Source organism: Dipodomys merriami, unplaced genomic scaffold, assembly GCF_024711535.1.
Source record: "Dipodomys merriami isolate MVZ:Mamm:240054 unplaced genomic scaffold, mDipMer1.0.p SCAF_25, whole genome shotgun sequence".
Lineage (NCBI taxonomy): Eukaryota > Metazoa > Chordata > Mammalia > Rodentia > Heteromyidae > Dipodomys > Dipodomys merriami.
In genome coordinates, this window is record NW_027203937.1 from 22,132,200 (window position 1) to 22,154,215 (window position 22,016).

General features: G+C 35.0%; 2 protein-coding genes across 2 annotated transcripts; both read left to right on the forward strand.

Annotated features, from left to right (window-relative positions):
- Window positions 1-3,781: 3,781 nt before the first annotated feature.
- Window positions 3,782-4,726, forward strand: LOC138836628 (olfactory receptor 5P6-like). Its single transcript, XM_070035396.1, has one exon. It carries the CDS (start codon window positions 3,782-3,784, stop codon window positions 4,724-4,726), a length of 945 nt encoding a protein of 314 aa, XP_069891497.1.
- Window positions 4,727-18,205: 13,479 nt separating this feature from the next.
- On the forward strand, window positions 18,206-19,151 carry LOC138836280 (olfactory receptor 5P6-like). Its single transcript, XM_070034773.1, has one exon. The coding sequence runs from the start codon at window positions 18,207-18,209 to the stop codon at window positions 19,149-19,151; it is 945 nt and encodes a 314-aa protein (XP_069890874.1). The 5' UTR covers window position 18,206.
- The last annotated feature ends 2,865 nt before the right edge of the window (window positions 19,152-22,016 follow it).

A 22,016-nucleotide genomic window follows, 5' to 3' on the forward strand; every position in this document is an offset into this window, starting at 1 on the left:
GACCACCTTTCCACTGGGTGAAGGAAAGTAGATTGTAAATCCTGCTTACTGGAGCTATTCAAAGTTGACTCCATACCTGCTTGAGCTGGGATTGTCTGGATCCCAACATAGCTCTCTTTCTTGTCATAACTCATAATCAATTCAAGCTGCATCAAAGAATTAAATTCAAATGATAAAAATTTCTTGAGATAAATATTGTAGGGAATATTTTTTTGAGAATAGACAAACTTTTTTGCCTTGGCACATGATTCTCAAATCATACTTATGAGGTTCTCAACTTCTCTAATTAGGATTCTATACATTTGAAGCCAATATTTGGTGTCCTTAAATAGGTCTTTTCTTCTAATTGATTGTGACCATTTTCCTTTTGTTTCCAATCATTTGCTCCAGTAATGGCATTGTCCATCATTGAATATGTTCACCTGTATATTGTGTGTAAGTTCAAGGGTTTCATTTGTTCCTTGTCTTTTTCTTCATTTGATGGTTTCTGCTTGCTTTATTTTCTGCTTGGCAACTCCAGGAAAACACTGACTACTAGAAATGAATGAGAATAGGCCTTGCTTTTCCTAAACTTAGTGGGGAGAACATTTAACGTTTTACTTCTAACCAATTTATTTCAGCTAACATAATGTCCCCTAACTTCATCTGTGTTGCTGAAATAACAGAATTTCCTCCTTTTAACTGGTTGTATATTATGCTAAGTAATATATGTGAGTTTTTGTGTGTATCTCTCTGTGTGTATTTGTCTGTATAATATTCAAGTCTTTCAAATTCTAGCTGATATTCTTAAAAGTCCCTCTTACAAAAACTCAATATAATCACATATTTTCACTCAGCTACCATTTAAACATTTGATTTTTGATTTTTGTTTTGTCTTGCCTCTTTTCCCACTTGGGTTTCATCTCCCCTGAAATTCCTTTGCATTTAAGTACCACCAAATTTTCAGTTGGTCATCTCTTCCCAAGAACTGTCCTCTGACCTTTCAAATCATCACAGTTTCATATTTCTATTCCTTTTAAATGGGACATTGGACATAGTTAGCTAGGAAATCATTGGAAAGATTGAAGATGATAAAGCATGTGAAAGGGAAACACAGTGCTTGGCAGATTAAGCTATTAATGAAAGTTGGTTAGTTCTATCCCTGATCTACCACATGTATGATGGGAACATAAGACCATGAAGTAGAAGTTTCTAAAATTACAGCTTGAAAATGAGTTAGAGTGTCTCTTCAGGTTATGGGAAATCATCATGCATTCATATTCCATTAAATCATACAAGATGCAAACCAGTGGCTACCATAATAATGTCTCACATAGAAGTCATCCAATACACTTTTTGCTCCCAATACTCGATACAATTTCCAAACTTATATTTTATATCTTTGGTTATAAAAATCACATATATATCATAAATAATAATTTAAAATTCAAGTTTACCTATTATCTCTCCTACATTCTCAACGTAGCTAGTGGAGTTGTCTTACAGCTATTACTGTAAAGTACCCATATCACAAACAGATGTTGAGAAGATGTGTTGTATTTCAACTTAGTATTCTTTACACTGATATACCTAAGTTAAGTAAGGTCATGTATTTAGCTATGAGATTATTGTAATATTGTACTCCAAATCATTATGAAAGGAAAGTGATTAATATTGTAATATTTTACTCCAAATCATTATGAAAGGAAAGTGATTAATACATGAAGCAAAAAGAAATTACACTTGAGGATTGGCAAAGTCCTTGAAAATTACTTTTGTTTATATGAAATCAACAGCTCATTATCCACTAGAGAATATAACAATCACTGGCATATTGGAATGCTCATGTGAATCTTTAGTCTTCTGATGCTTATCACTTCAGTCAAATAATAAAAGGCAGAGGAGCTATTATATAGTCAAAATACCGCTGTGTTTTTCTGCTGTAAGATGAATGAATTCTTATTTCAAGAGGTACAGTTGCTTTCTGTGAGTATAGCTGTCTTTTCAGTTTCCTCTTGTACCAGAGGGTAAAAATAACAATATGAAAATTTATCTAATATATGCGCCCTAACTGGTCAAATCAAGCTATCTACTACCAAAAAAACCAACAACACTTTAGCTGAAATGACTTAAATTTTTATAGGAAAATTCATGGAAACAAATACACATAATTCAGTTTTCCACTAATCCTATGCATCCACTTGTTTGACCAGAATTTCAGATAGTATTTAATATACCTAAATTTACCCTTCAGCCTCATGCTAATACATTCACAAGTTTTCAAAGGCATTTAGTGGTTAAACTCTGTAAACTTACTATATCCATTGGTTGAATTCTCTCCTACTACAGAAATGTTTTTCACAGTCAGTGCTACAATACTCCATTAGAAAGTATTTTTGCATTTAGCAAGTAGATCTTGTTAGAGAAAATGAACCTTAACATTCAAGTTCTAAATATTAGTCACATAATATTTTGCAGAATATTTAGGTTGGCATTTCAGATGATCTGAGAAAGCAAATGAAATATTAAAAATACCTCATAAATTTACAATTAGTAACTTCATGTATAACTTTAATATGAGTTCCTTTCTATTTCTTCCATTCCTATTAAGAGAATGTATTTCTTATTTTAATAATTGGTGTTTTTCAACATAGAGTCTTGTGAGTATCACTGTTGCAATGGTTCTCCCAAAGGGAAACAAGAAGAAAATGTAGGAGAGGGTAACACTGTTTGAGAAGAAATGTACTAATTGACTTTCTTATGTTCCTGTAACTCCTCTGTACATCACTTTTTTTTTTATCAGTTATGCGATTTGAACTCTGGGCCTGGGTGCTGTCCCTCAACTCTTCAGCTCAAAGCTAGTGTTCTACCACTTGAGCCACGGTGCCACTTTTGGTGTTCTGAGTCGTTTATTGGAGATAAGAGTCTCAAGGACTTTTCTGCCTGGGCTGGCTTTGAAAAACAGTCCTCAGATCTCAGCCTCCTAAGTAGCTAGGATTGCAGGCATGAGCCACCAGTGCCCGGCTCTCTACATCTTTATAATTTTAAAAAATGGTCTTCAAACAAGACCTATTGTTACTGATAAACTTGTAAACTATGTAGCTAAGGAAGCACTTCTTTTATAAATGAAAAGACAGTTTTAAAACAAACCCCATATCCTTGGTTTACATATGTGTTCACTTTCTTTATAATGCTTATTTATGTCTTTGCAACTAGTATTTCAATTACATTATGGTTACTGAAGTAACAGGCTGAATTCAACCTGCCTGAGTTTCATATGCTGCTTCTAGTACTTTCTATGAAACCTTAGAGAAGCTGCTTAACATTTGTTCAATTATAAAATGGAAATCTAAAAATACTTAAGAAACACTTTCATGAAAAATAAAAAGAACTATAGTCAACATTTTAAATCCTCTGGTGTTAACTTAGTAAGTGATCCAGTCATTACTACAAATTTTTTTATTAACACCTTTAAATCTATTCTGTTAAGTATAATAAAACTTTTTGTCATTTAAATAATTCTCTTATTTTTAAATCTTATGATTAAAGCTCTGTATATGTATCGTAGCACATATAGAGGGCTAAAGAGATGTTATTTGAAGCTAATTTTAATATTTCTACTTTTAAAATATTTTAAAAATAGACTCATTAGGTATAAAGGCATAGGCATAAAAGCTGAAACTCCAGGTTAAAAGTGTAACTATTATATTTGCTTGTGCTAATCAAAATGTAGCTACATATTTATGGCACATTCATATCAGCTTTTCATCACAGCTGTGTCTAGCAGCAGCTCCTCAGTCCGATGGATTCCCTGGTGGATAGGAACCACACTACAGTGACAGAGTTCATTCTATTGGGTTTAACACAAGATCCAGTTCTTCGAGTCATCCTCTTCATCATCATTCTGTGCATCTACCTGGTGACTGTATCTGGCAATCTCTGCACAATTCTCCTTATCAGATTTTCTTCTCTGGTACATCATCCCATGTACTTTTTTCTCAGCCATTTAGCCTTTGTTGACATAGTCTTGTCATCTTCTATAACACCCAACATGCTGGTTACTTTCCTAGTGGACAAAAATACCATCTCTTACCATGGATGTGCCTTCCAGCTTGGTTTTTCTGCTCTCTTTGGGACAGCTGAGTATTTCCTTCTAGCTGCAATGGCTTATGATCGCTTCATGGCCATCTGTAACCCACTGTTGTATTCAACCAAAATGTCCACCCGAGTCTGTGTCCAGTTAATCATGGTGACTTATGTAGGTGGTTTAATCAATGGATGCACTCTCTATCTTGATGTCTATGTTTTACCTCTCTGTGGACCCAATAGAGTCAATCATTTCTTTTGTGACTTTGCTCCTTTAGTTGAACTGTCCTGTTCTGATGTCAGTGTCATTACAGTTGTTGCCTCAAGTATTGTTGGCTCCTTGATTCTGTTCACAGGGCTGGTCGTAGTCTTTTCATATGTGTACATTGTCATCACCATCCTGAAGATGCGCTCCACTGAGGGCCGCCACAAGGCCTTCTCCACCTGCAGCTCCCACCTCAGTGCAGTCACTCTGTACTATGGGACCACTACATTCATTTATGTGATGCCAAAGTCCATGTACTCTACTGACCAGAACAAGGTGATATCTGTGTTCTACGTGGTGGTGATCCCCATGTTGAACCCACTCATCTACACTCTCAGGAACAAGGATATTAAGGAGGCACTGAAAAAACAGGTGGGCAGAAAAATATTTTCTTAGTTGTGTTAGTTCATCATATTTCATATTGTGAACACATTTTATTCAACTGATAGTAAAAGGTAATTCTCTGTTTCCAATGTTTAAAAACTAAATTCTGGTGTAGACCATTTTAGTAAATGTGTAGGGTAAATTTTCAGAAATTATCTAGTGTATGACAGGTTAATAATGATTTTTTATCAAATTTAATTTATAATTAAGAACAACACATTGAAGTACTTTGTACTATAAAGTAATGTTGCTGAAGACATAAATCTTTAAGAATGTGTGCCTTTTCAACAGTACATCATTCTGAGAAATGAGTGATAATTCTCTTTATGATTGGTTGTGCATTCTGTTAGTCAATGACAAAATGACAAAATTATTTACATGATTTTGTGTGTTAAATTTATCTGCTGGTCTGGAAACAACAGCTTGGGTTCAGTTATCTTACTTCTACAGCATAAGATCCCTTTGTTGCCATCTGCAACCTACTACATTCAACCAAAATATTCATACAGGACATGTAAGAGATCTTGAATAAATCACATCATTAAAATTTGTGTCTTTCTCTTTTCCACTTGTTACATAGATAGATATGTGTGTATATTGAACCTCTGTTTCTACAGTGTAAGGAGCAAAGTTATTAAGGAAACTTTGAAGAGACAGGTTGGTAGAGGAATATTTTCTTAGTGACATCTGTATTTTCTTGGAATTCCTTTAGTACTAATATTCTAAAACTATAATAATAAAAGGAAACACTCTGTCACACTGTCTGTGGTTGAAAGGTATTTACTGATAAATAGTGAGCCAGGGTTGAGGTTTTATTAAGTCAGAGGGTGACTTTTCATATAGCAAGAAAGAAATTATAGGAGATCAGATAGATGAATGTAATTATAGTTAAGGTTAACACACTTGTTGTAAAAATAATATACTGAAAATCATTTTCAGCTATATATAGTATATTACACACAGAATACTAAACTCATGGTTTCAGCTCATGTTTGAGGATAGGTATATAGTACTTGAATCAGTAAGCCTGTACTTCTTTGCTTAGTTACTTTGAGATAGGGTGACTCATCATGCTTGGGGCAACATAGACTACAATTTTTTGTTTTTGTTTTTTTTTACTTCCCCATGTCACTGAGATGACCAGTACCTGCTATCATGCCCAGTCACTGGTCAAAGTTGACATCTACGACTGCTTTCCATCTAATCTAGTCCCCTCCCATGCAGTGTATCATAAAACATTTGTGATGTAGTTGTTGCAAGAAATTGAGATATTAAAAATATAAATCTCAGAAGTAGTGTTGTGAGTGAAGTGGTAGAACATTAGCTTGGAGCACAGAGAGGCTCAGGGAAAACACCCATGCTCTGAGTTCAAGGCCCAAAACTAGCAATCTATCTATCTATCTATCTATCTATCTATCTATCTATCTATCTATCTATCTATCTATCTATTTATACTTTTTTCAACAACAGATTCTCCTGAAATATATATGATACCAGTAGTTATGATTGGGTATATATTCTCTGTGAAAATGATGAAGGAGATCAGACAATCAAAATGTTGGCAATACTTTCTTGCACTAAGATAAGTGCAAGAACTAAGATTAGTGCAACTTCATCCCTACAGATGAAGTTGAGTATCTGGCATCCATGGCCTATGATCACTTTGTAACAATCTTCACACAACAAAGTGGAATAAGGGTTATCTTCCCAACAGAGAACATCCTTGAGTCCTATTTCAGATAAGCACTAATGGAAAAATAGTACACTTTCTTCCCAAGGTCCTACTGGAGTAGACTAAACAGTGACCCTCATCTATCCTCCCTCCCATGAACATGTATGGCTAGGGTCAGAAGCAGACACTGGGGAAATGACTGTCCCTTCTCTCCAGTGCCTTCACATGTAAAGATCAGAAGTTTCTGCTCATCCTCCTTCCTGATTTTTGAATATTTTTATTATCTTTAAGTAGTTGTACAAAGGATTTATTAATATAATGCATCTGCATGACTGTCACTCCTTTTAACATTCTCATCCAGGTATCACAACCACACCTTCCCTCACTTTTCTTACATTTAAAATTATGTATTGAATTTTGATGTTATTTACCAATGTAGTTTATGTATATAATGAATCTTGAGCAAATAGGAGAAGCTTCCATTCTCCTGGATTAGAAGGATGAACATGGTAAAATGGCAATATTCCTTAAAGCTATCTACAAAATCAATATAATATCCATCAAAATCCAAACAACATTTTTCACTGGCATAGAGAAAGCACAAAAAATCATATGAAATAATAAAAGACACCAAATAGCAAGAACAATCCTTAGCAGGAAGAACAGTATTGGATGAAGTTCAACAGTCATAAAAACATCAGCACTGGCACAAGACTAGAACTCAAGACCTATGCCATAGGATAGAAGAACCAGAAATGAACCCAGAGACCTATAGCCACCTAATATTTGATAAGGGAGCCAAAAGCACAGGACGAAAGAAAGCCTCTTCAACAGATGGTGTTGGCAGAAAAGTGGCACTAGATCCTTATATATACCCTTGCACCAGAATCAATTCCAAATGGATCAAAAACTTCAATGTAGGGCAAATATCATTAAGATATTGCAGGATGGGGTAAGGGAAACCCTAGAACTATTAGGCATGAAGTTTACTTCCTAAGTAAACTTCAAAAATCACAACAAGTCAAAGAAAGATGGGATAAATGGGATTGTATCAAACTGAAGTTTCTGCATGACAAAGTTATGGCAAGCTAAATGGAAACCTCACAGAATGGGAGAGTTTTACTAGCTGTGCATCAGACAAGGGCCTCATATCGAAAATATACTTAGAACTCCAAAAATTAAACTCCCCAAAAGCATATCCTCAAGCAAACAACAACCGAATTAATAAATGGGCTAAAGACCTAACAGAGACGTCTCTGAAAAAGTACGAATAGCCAATAGACACATGAAAAGATGTTTAACATTTCTGGCCATAAAAGAAATGCTAAGCAAAACAACATTGAGATTCCTTCTTGCCCCAGTTAGAATGTCCATCACCAAAAACTAATAATTACAGATGCTGGCAGGAAGTGGCCAAAAGGAAAAGTTACTACACTGTTGGTGGAATGGAAACTGGTTTGAACCACACTTGAAAGCATTATGGAGGTTCCTCAAAAGACTAAACAAGGACCTCCCTTATGGTTCAGCAATTGTGTTCCTGGGCATTTATCCATTTGACCACAAACCAAGCCACACTAAAGCTACCAGCACAACCATTTTCATTGCAGTACTGTTAATTCTAGCCAAGATATAGAATCAATCCAGATGCCCCTCAGTGGATGAATGGATCTAGAAAATGTGGTATATATACACAATGGAATTCTATGTTTCCATCAGAAAAAGTGCCATTGCCCTACTCATAGGAAATGGAAAGACTTGGAAAAAATTATATTAAGCCAAGTAAGGCAGACCTAAAGAAACATAGATTACATGTTTTCCTCCATTTGTTGTAACTAGAATATTCTTATAATTCTACAAGTAAACACAATGGATGGTAATAGACAAAACAATGCTCTTGGACATGATAAATTATACAGGACTCTAGACATTCACACAGTGAAACCAAAGTATTGTATTCTCAGGAAAGAATCACAGACTCAATAGCTATGTTCATATGATCATATAAAATGATGTTCATTGAAATGAACTCCAAGAAATGGAAACAAGAAATTTTTTGTTTGTTTTGGTATGTCGTTATTTTCCTTTTCGGGGCAAGGAGTGATTTCATCATTTATGAATTTTGTATTTATAGAATTCAGGATACAAATTTAATTATTTTTACTTAATAGGTTTACTACTTTTGAAATATTCTAATATTTTGTAGAAATGTTAGATGTATCTACTACTTGATAGCATATCCTACCTATGGTGAATATCTTTATCTATCTCTATGTATACAGAGAGATCTACAATTGTAAAGATACTCACAGGATACCAATAATATGGTAATATATTGTGGAAAGACCCACATTTTTAGCATTTTATTAGTCTTTCCAGCAGACCATAAAAACTCTCAAGAGGTTCAGAGTGGGCTCTACGTGGGTCAAAGCTTTTAATTTTTAGGCTGAAGCTTTATTCAGCAGTGTATTATGTTGAAAATTATTTAGTTCTATAATATTACAATTAGAAAAGATTGTCAGATTAGGAAAAGTATTCTGTTTGAATAAAAATTTTAATAATTATGTTTTAAACATTAGCCATAAGCTATTCAGTTGTTAAGTTGATATTTCAAATATTATGTGAAAATAATGGCACAATTGTGAATATTAAAATATTTAATGAATTTATAATATGTAACATTATTTGTAAATTTAAATTGGGTTTTTTCTTTTCCTAGTTTTTTAATATGTTTGTTTCTTATTCTTTTCCTAGTTCTATTCTTTCCTAGTTCTATTCCTAGTTCTTGTTCTTTTCCTAGTTGTTTCTTATTCTTTTCAATAGTGACCTTATTTAATTGGTAGATATTTTGAACTATGTGATCAAAGAGGCACATGTTTTAGATATTAGCAGTTTTTTAGAATGATCAAAAGCTGACCTTTTAACATTCCTTACATGAGAACTCAACTACATTGTAACTAATATTAATTCATTATAAATTTTTATTTGTACTATTGGCTACTAAGGAAACTAAGTTCTACCTGCCTGACATTCTTATCCTGACTCCACTATATCCTTTGTAACTTTAGATATGTCACAACATTTCCAAGCTCAGTTTCCTGAGCTTGAAAATCAGATATGTAATTAAATTTTATGGAAGTTAAGTAGAATTATATAGGAAAATTTAAATCCTGTAATGGTCACTTAGTAAGTATTCAATAAATCTTAGCTATTACTCAGATCTCCCTTACATAACTTTATCTAATACATTTCAAATATTTATGTTACATTTATTATTGTTTCCTATACTGTTTACATGTCTTATATATTTAAACAATTATCTTTAAAGATACACAGGTACATTTCATAATGCATTAGCAAGAAAAAGGTATATATTATTCAAATAAAATAATGCTTCTGCAAAAGATTTTTTAAATTAGAGGCATTACACATAAGTATATAAGTTTTGGAACTCTAGAGTAAAAAATAATTTATTTGTCTAATTTTGAATGATGTACTTGCTTCAAATATCCCCAGGCATGTATTAATGACAATGGATCCAGTATAATTGCAAATCTCTCATACTATATTTTTATCACAGGTAATTTTGGGGACATAGCTTTATTGTATCATGGATTCCCTGGTTCATGAGAATCACACCACAGTGACAGAGTTCATCTTATTGGACCTAACACACGATCCAGTCCTTCAAGCCATCCTCTTCATCATTATCCTGTGACTGTACCTGGTAATCTCTGCACAATTCTTCTCATCAGTCTCCACTCAGCTCCACCACCCCATGGACATTTTTTCTGAGCAATCTGGCTTTTGCTGACATAAGCTTTTCATTTTCTGTCATACTGAATATGCTGGTTAACGTCTTGGTGGAAAGAAACACAATCATCTATATTGGATGTCACCCAGCTGGGTTCAACTGCTTTATTTGGGACAGTTGAGTGCTTTCTTCTGGCTGTGATGGCCTATGATAGCTTTGTGGCCACCTGTCACCCACTGCCTTATTCAACCAAAATGTCCACACAACTGTGTATGTCCAGTTGCTCATAGTGGCTTATGCTGGCTGGTTTCTTAATTTTTGCTCCTTTGCATTATCTTCTATAATTGAGTCTTCTGTGGACCAAACAGAGTCAATCACTTTTTCTGCGATTTGGCTCCTGTACTTGAGCTGTACTGTTCTGACATCAGTGTCCTTGCTGTTGTTCCTTCACTTACTGCTGGCTTTGTCATTTTGTCACAGTGATTGTCATAGTCATCCCCTACATGTACATTGTCATCACCATCCTGAAGATGAGCTGCACTGAGGGCCGCCACAAGGCCTTCTCCACCTGCACTTCCCACCTCACACTTTGTTCCATGGGGTACTTAGATCCTTTATGTGATACATAAGGATATGTTCCCCACTGATCAGAACAAGGGGATATCTGTGTCCTATACTGTAGTCATCCCCATGTTGAATCCCTATATCCACAGTGTCAGGAACAAAGATGTTAAGGAGGCACTGAAGAATCAAATTGGTAGGAAAACATTTTCTTGGTGACATCTATTAGTTTCGTTAACCCATTTAATAGCCATATCCCATATCTATAATAATAGAAAGAAATGTACTCTCAGTATTTGAACTGTATCTTTTGATAAATAATCAGCCATGGATGCAATTTGTCAAGGTAGAAGGTGAACTATCTTATGCACCAAGAAATAAATCATAAGTTTATAGTAAAATAGCATGAATGAACTTATAGTTATGGTTAACAAAATACTTATAAAAATAATATGCTAAAATTATTTTTCAGCCATACATGATACACACACAGAGTACTGGGATGTAAATTCACCCAATTTAAATTCATGTTTGCTAAACAGGTTCTATACTATTTAAACCAATGCAGTAGTCCCTTTTGTGCTTAGTTTTAAGATGACACATTATGCTTGGTCCTGGCTGGGCTACTATTCCTCATATTTTTGCTTCCCCCCCCCATTACTGAGATGACAGGCACTAACCCCCATGCCCATCACTGGTCAAGGTTGAGTCTCAGAACTGCTTTTCCTTTGGTCTAATTTTGGACGACAATTCTCCAATCAGCCCATCCCAAATGGTGTTTTTAAAAATACATACACAATGGAATTCTATGCCTCCATCAGAAAGAATGACATTGCCCCATTTGGTAGGAAATGGAAAGACTTGGAAAAAATTATATTAAGTGAAGTAAGCCAGGTCCAAAGAAACATAGGTCCCATGGTTTCCCTTATTTACAATAACTAGTGTATGTCTGAGTCAAGCAGAAAAGGTCAGATAAGTTGATGTTAAGGGAATGAACCCCAAGATAAGTATTCAAATGTTTTTTTTCCTTTCATGCAATTGTTTCTATCATATTTATAAGATGACTTTTATGTTGCTTTGTATGTCCCTTCCCCACAGTATAACCCATACTTTCACTGTATTTGATGTTGGTATAATTTGTGGAGGGGAAGGGAAAAACAAATCGTTTAACTAGGGATACAAGTGGACCCATTGCAACAATGAGATGTACAAGCCATTATGTCAAAAAACGAACTTAACAACTTTGGTGGGGGTTGGGGGGAGAATGGGGTGGAGGGAGGGGAGGAGTATGGGAAAGGATGGGAAGGGGAAACAACAAGGAGGCAACAATGCTTGATAAGAAATGTACTCGTTATCTTGCCCATGTAATTGTAACCCCTCTGCATGGTACTCTCACCATAAAAAAATTAAAACAAAAAATATTTCTTATGTAGTTGTTGCTTGAAACTGTGATATTAAAATGATAAATCTGTAATTTTTCAAAAATAAATTCTCATGAAATATGTGTGATATCTATACCTATGTTTGGGTATATATTCTGAGTGAAAATGGTGAAGTAATTCAGATAATAAAAAATTTCTTGCAGTAACATTACTTGTGGGAACATCCTACAGATTAAATCTGAGTATCTGGCATCTATAGCCTATGATCACTTTGTAACAATCTTTACACAAATCTACTGCAGAAAACTGGAAAAAGGGTGATCTTGACAACAGAGACTATCAGTAGGCCACATTTCAGACAAGCACTAATGGAAAAGTATACACTTCCCTCCCCAAGGTCTTACTAGAGTAGACTAAGAGTGTGATCCTCATCTATCCTCTTCCCATGCACCTGTTTGCCTAGGGGCAGAAGCAGACACTGGGGAATTGACTATTCCTTCTCTCCAGTCCTTTCTCATCCAACCATCAGCACTTTCTCCTCATGCTCCCTCCTAACTTCTTTAAAATAGGGTTTTCCTTTACTCTTTACATTTTATAAAAGATGGCTCAAGTATTTTTCCTCTTTCTCATGTCTTTATATTATTTCCTAAACAGGAACCCATAGAATTACAGTTTACATTGCTGTTAAAATACCAGTACATCTGTTTTTATTCATTGCACACAGCCTTTCAGAAGTTCCTTTCTGAACAAAAGGTCTAACTTTATCTAAACTATTTCCAGTGAACACTTCTTCCTCTACAAAGTGTCATTCTACAATACTGGCTCAAAAATCATCCTTCCTTTGGTCCTTCTGATCCTCATTTTACTCATGGTAGACCCAAGTGCATTACTTCTACAGGAATATATGCAAAGATTTTGTATAATATAACATGTGTTTAGTCATCAGACTCACTGGTTATTATTTTAGTATAATACCAGACAATAAATAAATGCCCAGTAATCCTTCACATTGAACTGTTCCCATCAGCACTAAGAACATACTCTTTAACTTTGTAAGGTGTAAGATTCTTCACTGGAGGACAAGGTGGTCTTTCTGTGTGACTGTAGCTCTGCTCTCCAATTAATGACAAGTGGTTTATGCTCCTACAACAAAGAGTAAATTCAGATGCCCATGCTCAGCCTGTTAGGACTATTATGTGATTTTGAGTGTCAGTATATACAGGTCTTTTTCATATATTATTTATTGATTTTAGTTTTAATGTTTCCTTATTTAAGATACGGCATTAAAATTAGAGATATTCAAAACAGTGTCTGCACACCATCATTGAATCATTCATATACTACAATTTATCCTCACTAGCTTTCATATTGTTATATATTCCCACCTTAAAATAGGGATACAGGTGGACCCATTGCAACAATGAGATGTACAAGTCCTTATATCGAAAATGAACTTTACAACTTTGGTGAGGGGGGAGGATTGATTTGGAGGCCGGGGGAAGGCTGGGGAAGGATGGGAAGGGGAAACAAAGGAGGAGGCTACAATGCTTAATAAGAAATGCACTCATTATCTTGCCCATATAAGTGTAACCCCTCTGTATAGTATTTTCACAATAAAAAAGGATCTTATTTTATTTTTTTACATTTTACTTAGTGGTATATTAGAAATCTCTTTGTCAAACACACACACACACACACACACACACACACACACACACACACACACACACACACACACAAATGGTTTCTTACGCTTCCCAGCCTAACTTTTGACATAATTCCACTGGGTGAAGGGGAATAGACTGTAAATCCTTCTTATTGTAGACATTAAGAGTTGACTCAATACCTGCTTGCATGGGATTGCCTGGATGCCAACATATCTCTCTTACTTATTACAACTCATAAAATATTCAAAATGCAGCAAAGATATACACTCAAATGATAATTTTTTCTTGAGATAAATGCTATAGAGAACATTTTCATTTGAAAATATGTAACGGGGTTTGGTTTTTAGTAAATGATCCGCAAGTCATAATTTTGAGGTTCTCAGATTCTCCCAGCCCGATGCTACACACTTATAGGTGATATCTGGCATTCTTAAGTCAGTCTTTTTTTTCTAACATACTGTGTACTTTCCATTTTCAATTTCCAATCATTTGCTCCAGTATTGATACTACCTATAATTCAATGTATTTACAAATGTGCTATCTGCAAGTTGAAGTGTTTCAGTTCTTCCTTGTCTATCTTTCTTCAGATTATGTCTTCTGCTTGCCTTATTTTCTGCCTGCACCTCCAGGAAAACATTGACTATTAGGAGTGAGAGTGGCCTTTGTTCTCCCTAATCTCAGTGAGGGGAAGTATTTAACAAACATATTTCACCTAACTTACTGTCTCCCAACTTCATCTATATTTCTGGAAATAGCAAAATTTCCTTTCAAAGGTTGAAGAGTATTCTGAATAGTGTGTATGAGTCTGTGTGTGTGTGGGGGGGGGGAGTTCCTGTTCAAGTGTTTCAAATTCCAGCTGATGCTCTTAAAAGGTACCACTTAGAGGGATTCACATATAATTTTGAATTTTTCATTCAACTCTCCATTTGGAAACTGGATTATTGATTTGGGGGTTTTATTTTTGTTTTGTTTTTTATTTCATTTGTAGTAGGTCTCCTCCTCCCTGAAGTTCCTTTGCATTTAAGTAACACCAAACTTACAGTTGATCATCTCTTCCCAAGTACTGTCCTCTGAAACTTCAAATCATCAGTTTCATCTTTCTACTCCTATTAAATAGGACAATAGGAATAGTTAGCTATTGAGCCATTCAGAAGATTGAAGAAGATAATACATGCCAAGGGGAAGCACAATGCTTGCCAGATTAGCTTTGAATGAAAGTTGATTAGTTCTATTCCTGACTGTCAACGTCTAGTGCGTTGGGGTCCCTGGGTAAGGGTCACGAGATCACCAGGACACAGGGGATGCAGTGTGCAAACAGCAATTGCCACTGCATGCTGTGTTTTATTGTTAGTGGGTATTTAAAGACAAGCAAGCATAATCTTTGGCAAGGTTTGGTCAGAAAACATTCACACAAAAAATTTCCACAGATACATTTTTACTTAACCTATGAGAAAATGTCTAGATATATTATTATCTAAACTATTTTAGAGCAAGCTCAAACCACTTCTCCAATCTCAGGAAAATGCTTGACCAGCTGTTCATCTATGCTTAAGCAAGCAAAAGAGCCACTTCCTCAGCTCTGAGGAGTCTGTGACATGTGTCTGGAGATAGGGAGAGAGAACGTTTTCCCTCTCTAGCCTGGCATCCTAAGAGCTTTCCTAATCCCAAACACAGTCCTCAGATAATCCCGAGGCTGAAACCTGCATCATTCTGCCCCCTCAACATAGACCCTGAGTCTTCACACCTGACCTATGTATGTATCTTGGAAACTTAAGAAAGGTAAAGTCAAGGTTTTTTTAAATTACAACTGGCAAATGAATTACATTGAATCTTCACATTAAAGGTCATCATCACTCATTCTTCTTGCAGCATATTGTACATGCCATTATCCAGTGGCTAATGTATTGAGAAGACTAAGTCCTACTTGGAGGTCATCCAAACCATTTTTCTCTCACAGTTCTCTATTCCCAAACTGTTAGTTTATACTTTTGGATATAAATATCATATGTACATCTTAAGTAATTGTCTAAAATTCAAGTTTACATATCCTGTCTTTCATATTCCTTAAAGTTTTCTTACATCTGTTACAGTAAAGTGAAACAAACAGATGTTGAGAGGAATACATGTTAGATAGTCCATTTTATATTTTTTACATCTTAGTATGCTTTACACAGAAATACTAAAGTTAACTAGGAACAAACATTTAGCTATGAGATCATTGTAATAATGTACTCCAAATAATTACAAAATGAAAGCAATTAGTACATGAAAAGAAATTACGCTTGAGCATTGACAGAGTCCTTGAAGATTATTTCTGTTTGTGTGAAGTAAACTCTTCATTATTCACTTGAGAATGTGATAATGATCACTGGTATATTTGAATGCACATGTGAATCTCTACTCTTCTGATGCTTTTCTCCAAAGTCAAATAATAAAAGTCAGAAGAGCTAGTATATAATCTTAATAACTGCATTTTTACTATAAGATGAATGAATCCTTATTTCAAGAGGTAAGATTGACTTCTACGAATGAATCTATTATTTTTTTCAATTTGACTCCTGCACCTGAGAAAATTACAACACGAAAAATTATCTAATTTATATACCTTAGTCTAGAATCAGAGGTCAAATCAAGCTATCCACTATCAAAGAAAAAACTTACCTGGGTTAACTTAAATTTCCATAGGAATATTCATAAAAATAAATAGGTACAATTCAGTTTCCCACTATTCCTTATTCATCCACTTTATGATCAGAATTTTAGATAGTCCTTAACCATACCTAAATTTAGACCTCAGCCTCAATGTTATTACATTCGCTAGCTTTCAAAGGATTTTAGGGCTTAATCTAAAGTAAGTATCTTGTAGAAAACTTGCTGTGTCTATTGGTTGAATGCTCTATTATTAACAGGAACCAGACACATTAGTCAAAGATAATGCTATAAACCTAAAATGCTGGGCAATGTGATTCAAACTAAACCCTAGCTTTGTAAACCTGAGAAAATTTCTTATCCTTGTTTGCTGAAAATTTATTCCCCATTGTACTATTTTTTTGTCTTTGTCTTTTTTGGTACTGAGGATTGAACTCAGGACGTTGCACTTGCTAGGCAAGCTTGGTTTGACACTGAGCTACATCCCAGCCCACCCCATTGTAACATTGAAGATAATATTCCTAAATGCTATAATACTGCCATTAGAAAATATTGTTGCATTCAGGAAATAGATTTTGTTTGAGAAAATAAAACTAACATTCATATTCTAAGTATTAGTCACATAATGTTTTACAGAGTAATTAGGCTGGCATTTGACATGATACAAGACAGCAAATGGAAACATTAAAAATACCTCATAAATTTACAGTTAATAACTTTATTTATTTATAACTTTGATATGAGTTCCTTTCTATTTCTTCTGTTTTTCTATTAAGAACATGTATTTCCCATTTTAAAAACTGGTCTTAAAACACCTTTTACTGATCGGCTGTGTAAACTATGTGACTAAGGAAGTACTTCTGTTATAAATGAACAGATAGAAAGCTGAAAAACTAATCTGATATCCCTGGCTTACCTGTGATCTCAACTTCATTGTCATGATTAGTTAGTTCATTACAGTTATTGTTTCATTTACATTATGGATTGAAGAGATGGACTGAGTTCAACCTGAAGGAGGTTCATATGCTGCTTCTAGTACCTTCTATGAAACCTTAGAGAACTTGCTTAACATTTGTTCAACTATAAAATGGAGTTGTAAAAGTATTCTTAAAAGTTTCATGAGAATTTCAAAGAATTATATATAAAATTTTAGATTTTCTGGGTGTAACTATAGTAAACAATTGATAAATGTTAACTTCTTTCTAGTCATTACTATAAAATTTTCATTTAGTCATTTAAATCTATTTTGTTAACTTTATTAAACCTTTTTCATTTTAGTAATTCTCATATGTTTAAATCTTTAGGATTAAAAGTCTTTACATTCTGGGGGCTGGAGGCACACACCTGTAATCCTAGCTACACAGGAGGCTGAGATCTGAGGATGGCAGTTTAAAGCCAGCTTAGGCAGGAAAGTCTGTGAAACTTATCTCCAATTAACCACTAGAAAACTGGAAAGTGGAGATGTGGCTCAAAATGGTAAAGTGATAGTTCTCTGAAAAGAGAGCTCAGGGATGGTGCCCAGGCCCAAAGTTCAAGCTCTACAACTGACAAAAAAGGAGAAAATTTACATATATTGTAACACATGTAAAAAGCCAAAGACCCAATATTTGAAGCTAATTTTTGTGTTCTGCTTTAATTTTTTAGACAGTAAATATAAATGCACAAACTGAAACTCTAGAGTCAAAATGTAATCGATACATTTGTTTTAAATAAATGCATGCATCTGTTAAGCAAAATAAAACTACATGTATATGATACATTCATATCAGCTTTTCATCACAGCTTTGTCTGGCAGCAGCTCCACTGTCTGATGGATTCCCTGGTTGATGGGAACCACACTGCAGTGACAGAATTCATTCTATTGGGCTTAACACAAGATCCAGTCCTTCGAGTCATCCTCTTCATCATCATTCTGTGCATCTACCTGGTGACGGTATCTGGCAATCTCTGCACAATTCTCCTTATCAGACTTTCTTCTCTGGTCCACCATCCCATGTACTTTTTTCTCAGCCATTTAGCCTTTGCTGACATAGCCTTATCAACTTCAGTCACACCCAACATGCTTGTTAATTTCCTAGCGGACAAAAATGCCATCTCTTTGCATGGATGTGCCTTCCAGCTTGGCTCAGTTGCTGTCTTTGGGGCAACTGATTGTCTCCTTCTGGCTGCAATGGCTTATGATCGCTTCATGGCCATCTGTAACCCCCTGCTGTATTCAACCAAAATGTCCTCCCAAGTCTGTGTCCAGTTAATCATGGTGGCTTATGCAGGTGGTTTTCTCAATGGTTGCACTTTTACTACATGTGTCTATGTTTTACCTTTCTGTGGACCAAATAGGGTCAATCATTTCTTCTGTGACTTTGCTCCTTTAGTTGAATTGTCCTGTTCTGATGTCAGTATCATCACAGTTGTTGCCTCAAGTTCCGCTGGCTCATCAATTATGTTCACAGCGATTGTCATAGCCGTCTCCTACATCTATATCCTCACCACCATCCTGAAGATGCGCTCCACTGAGGGCCGCCACAAGGCCTTCTCCACCTGCACCTCCCACCTCAGTGCAGTCACTTTGTACTACGGGACCATTACATTCATTTATGTGTTGCCCAAGTCCATGTACTCCACTGACCAGAACAAGGTGATATCTGTATTCTACATGGTAGTGATCCCCATGTTGAACCCCCTGATCTACAGTCTCAGGAACAAGGATATTAAGGAAGCACTGAAAAGACAGATGAGTAGGAAAATATTTTCTTAGTATCTTTTAGTTCACAATATTTTATATAGTAATATTATCACATTCAAATGTTAATGATAGGCAATAATCTGTGGCCAATTAAGCAAAGCGAACTCCAAGATAGGGACACACGTGTTTTTTTCTTCCTTGCTATTGTTTCTAACATATTTTTTTTTTTTTTTTTTTTTTTTTGTCAGTCGTGGGGCTTGAACTCTGGGCCTGGGTGTTGTCCCTCAGCTCTTCAGCTCAAGGCGAGCGCTCTACCACTTGAGCTACAGCGCCACTTCTAACATATTTTTAAGGTACCATGTAATTTTTTTATTGCTTTGTATGTTCCTCCCCCATGGTATAGCCTCTGTTTTCACTGTATTTGACGTTGGTATAATTTGGGGAGGGGAAGGGAAAAAACAAAATTTTTAAATAGGGATACAGATTGACCCATTGCAACAATGAACTGTACAAGATGCTATATTGAAAAATGAACTTTACAATTTAGGCAGGGAGGGGGGGATTGAGGAGGTGGGAGGGATGGGATGGTAGGGGAAAATCAAATGAGGAAGCAACAATACTGGATGAGAAATGTCCTCATCACTTTGCTCATGTAACTGTAACCCCTCTGTATGGTATTTTCACAACAAAAAAACTTATTTAAAAACAAAAATTTCCAGTGGTGACTTTTTTAGTAAATATAGAGGGTTGGTAAATGTTCAGATATTAACCACTATGTCACAGGTGAATAAACTTAAATTATAATTAAGAAATCACATTGTTTTCCATAAAATATTATTTTCAAGTTATTCTTAATCTTATTTATACTTAAAATACTTTGTGCTATAAATTCGATGTTGTTGCTAATATAAATCTTTAAGAGTGTTTGATTTTTCAATAGTACCTCATCCTGAAAAATGATTGATAACTATCTTTATGATTGGCTATACATTCTGGTAGTAAATGACTAAGTAAGACACAAAATCATTTTATATGTTTTATTGTGGTAAATTTATCTGCTAGGCTGGAAATGACAGATTAAGTTCAGTTATCTTTCTGCTATGGCATAAGATCCCTTTGTTGCCATTTACAATACTGCTGTATTCAACCAAAATGTTCATATAGGTCTGTGTCTATTAGCTCTTATTATCTTATGTGGGTGGTTTTCTCAGTAGCTTTTCTTTCTTTATATGCTTCTATACTGTACTCTTCTGTGTACTAAAAGGAAGCAATCATTTTTCCTATCAGTTTGCTTTGAGTTCTTCTGTTCTGATGTCAGAGGAAACAATTGTTTCCTCGTTGTTTGCCTCATCCTTATGGGTACAGTATGTGTTATCTCCATCTCCAATCTCCAGATTGTAGTGTTTGTTACCTCTGTGTGCCTATAAAATTCTTGTCTGGGTTTATATCTCCAGGAATCCTGGTCAGTATATTCAATCTGTTTACCTGCCTGTGGATTTGGGAACTACAGTCCAACAGTTGCATAATGTACACCCTTAAAATCTGTGTCCCTATCTTTTCACTTGCTCCATAGAATGATCTGTGAACATATGTGTGTATATGTGTCCGTGCCTGCCTATATGTGTGTATATGTGTATGTGTATATATATATATATACACGTATATATATATGTATATATACGTGTATATATATATATATATATATATGTGTGTGTATATCCTGTTTCCATGGAGAAGCCTAATACAACCCCTTACAGACATTCCTTTTACGTCTTACTTTTTTATGCCATACATACCAACCATAGACATAATCTAAAAATTTTCTTTCTTGATAAAGTTTTTATAGACCTTAGCATAAAAATCAAAATTTCTCAATATGTCTTTAAATTTCCTAAATAAGTTCTTAGGAGAAAATCTCATTCACCCTGATGCACACACTCTTGTAATCAACCTTGTCTTCTTTCAAATCCTTGACCATGGACATGTTCTTAGCAGCCTCAGGACCCTCCCTCATGCAACGCCTACCCATGATACCTCTATCTTCCTATACACTGTTTGATTCCTTCTAACTAGCCTTTTTAAAATTCCATACTTAATTCACAGCCTTGTTAATGTCTGTGTAGAAAAATCCTGTGCACTTTCTTCAAAATACAGCACTAGTAGCTTCCTATTCAATATTTGTTCTTAAACAATGAAAGAAGCTCATGTAGACAGCTCTAATAGCACTGTCTTCCCTCCATAACTAATTTTCATGGACCATGATACTTAAACTCATATTTAATGTGAATGAGAAAAAAACAATTCACTAATGGATGGCTGAATGTAACTTTTTTTTGTGTTTAAACCATTAAGTCTGCTGACTTTGAGTTCCAATTTTACTGAGGATATAACTGAGACAAATACAAGTTAAGTGATAGATCAAGCTCAAAATATCATTTTATCATTCATTCTCTTAAGGAATACATTCTAAAAAATGAATACACTCTGAGGAAGAGGGCAGGGATAAAGAGAACACAGAGGACATTTTTTACTGACACATTTCTTTCTAGGAAACTTTGAAGTACAGATGGAGTTGTCCACATCAGAACATGGCAGGCTACTTTTCACATTCCCAGCCAAGACTAGCTTTCTGTACCAAAACAAATAATAAGCTGGATAAATATATTTAAATATTCAAATGCATAGTTTCCTGGATACAATAATGTCTATAACCCCATTCTTCCCAGAATATTCTACTTATTACTGAAAAGAAACTGTACATGGAATACAACAAGCAAATATGCAGATATTCTGAAAGGTTGTAAAGGGAATTGTTCAGAGGTTTCAACACTTGGGGAACCACATACCAGTAGGTCCCTTGTGTTTCATTAGATTTCCATGTGTTTGGAAAGGGTAAAGCAAAGCTATCAACTCAAAACTATCTATAGACAGACAAAA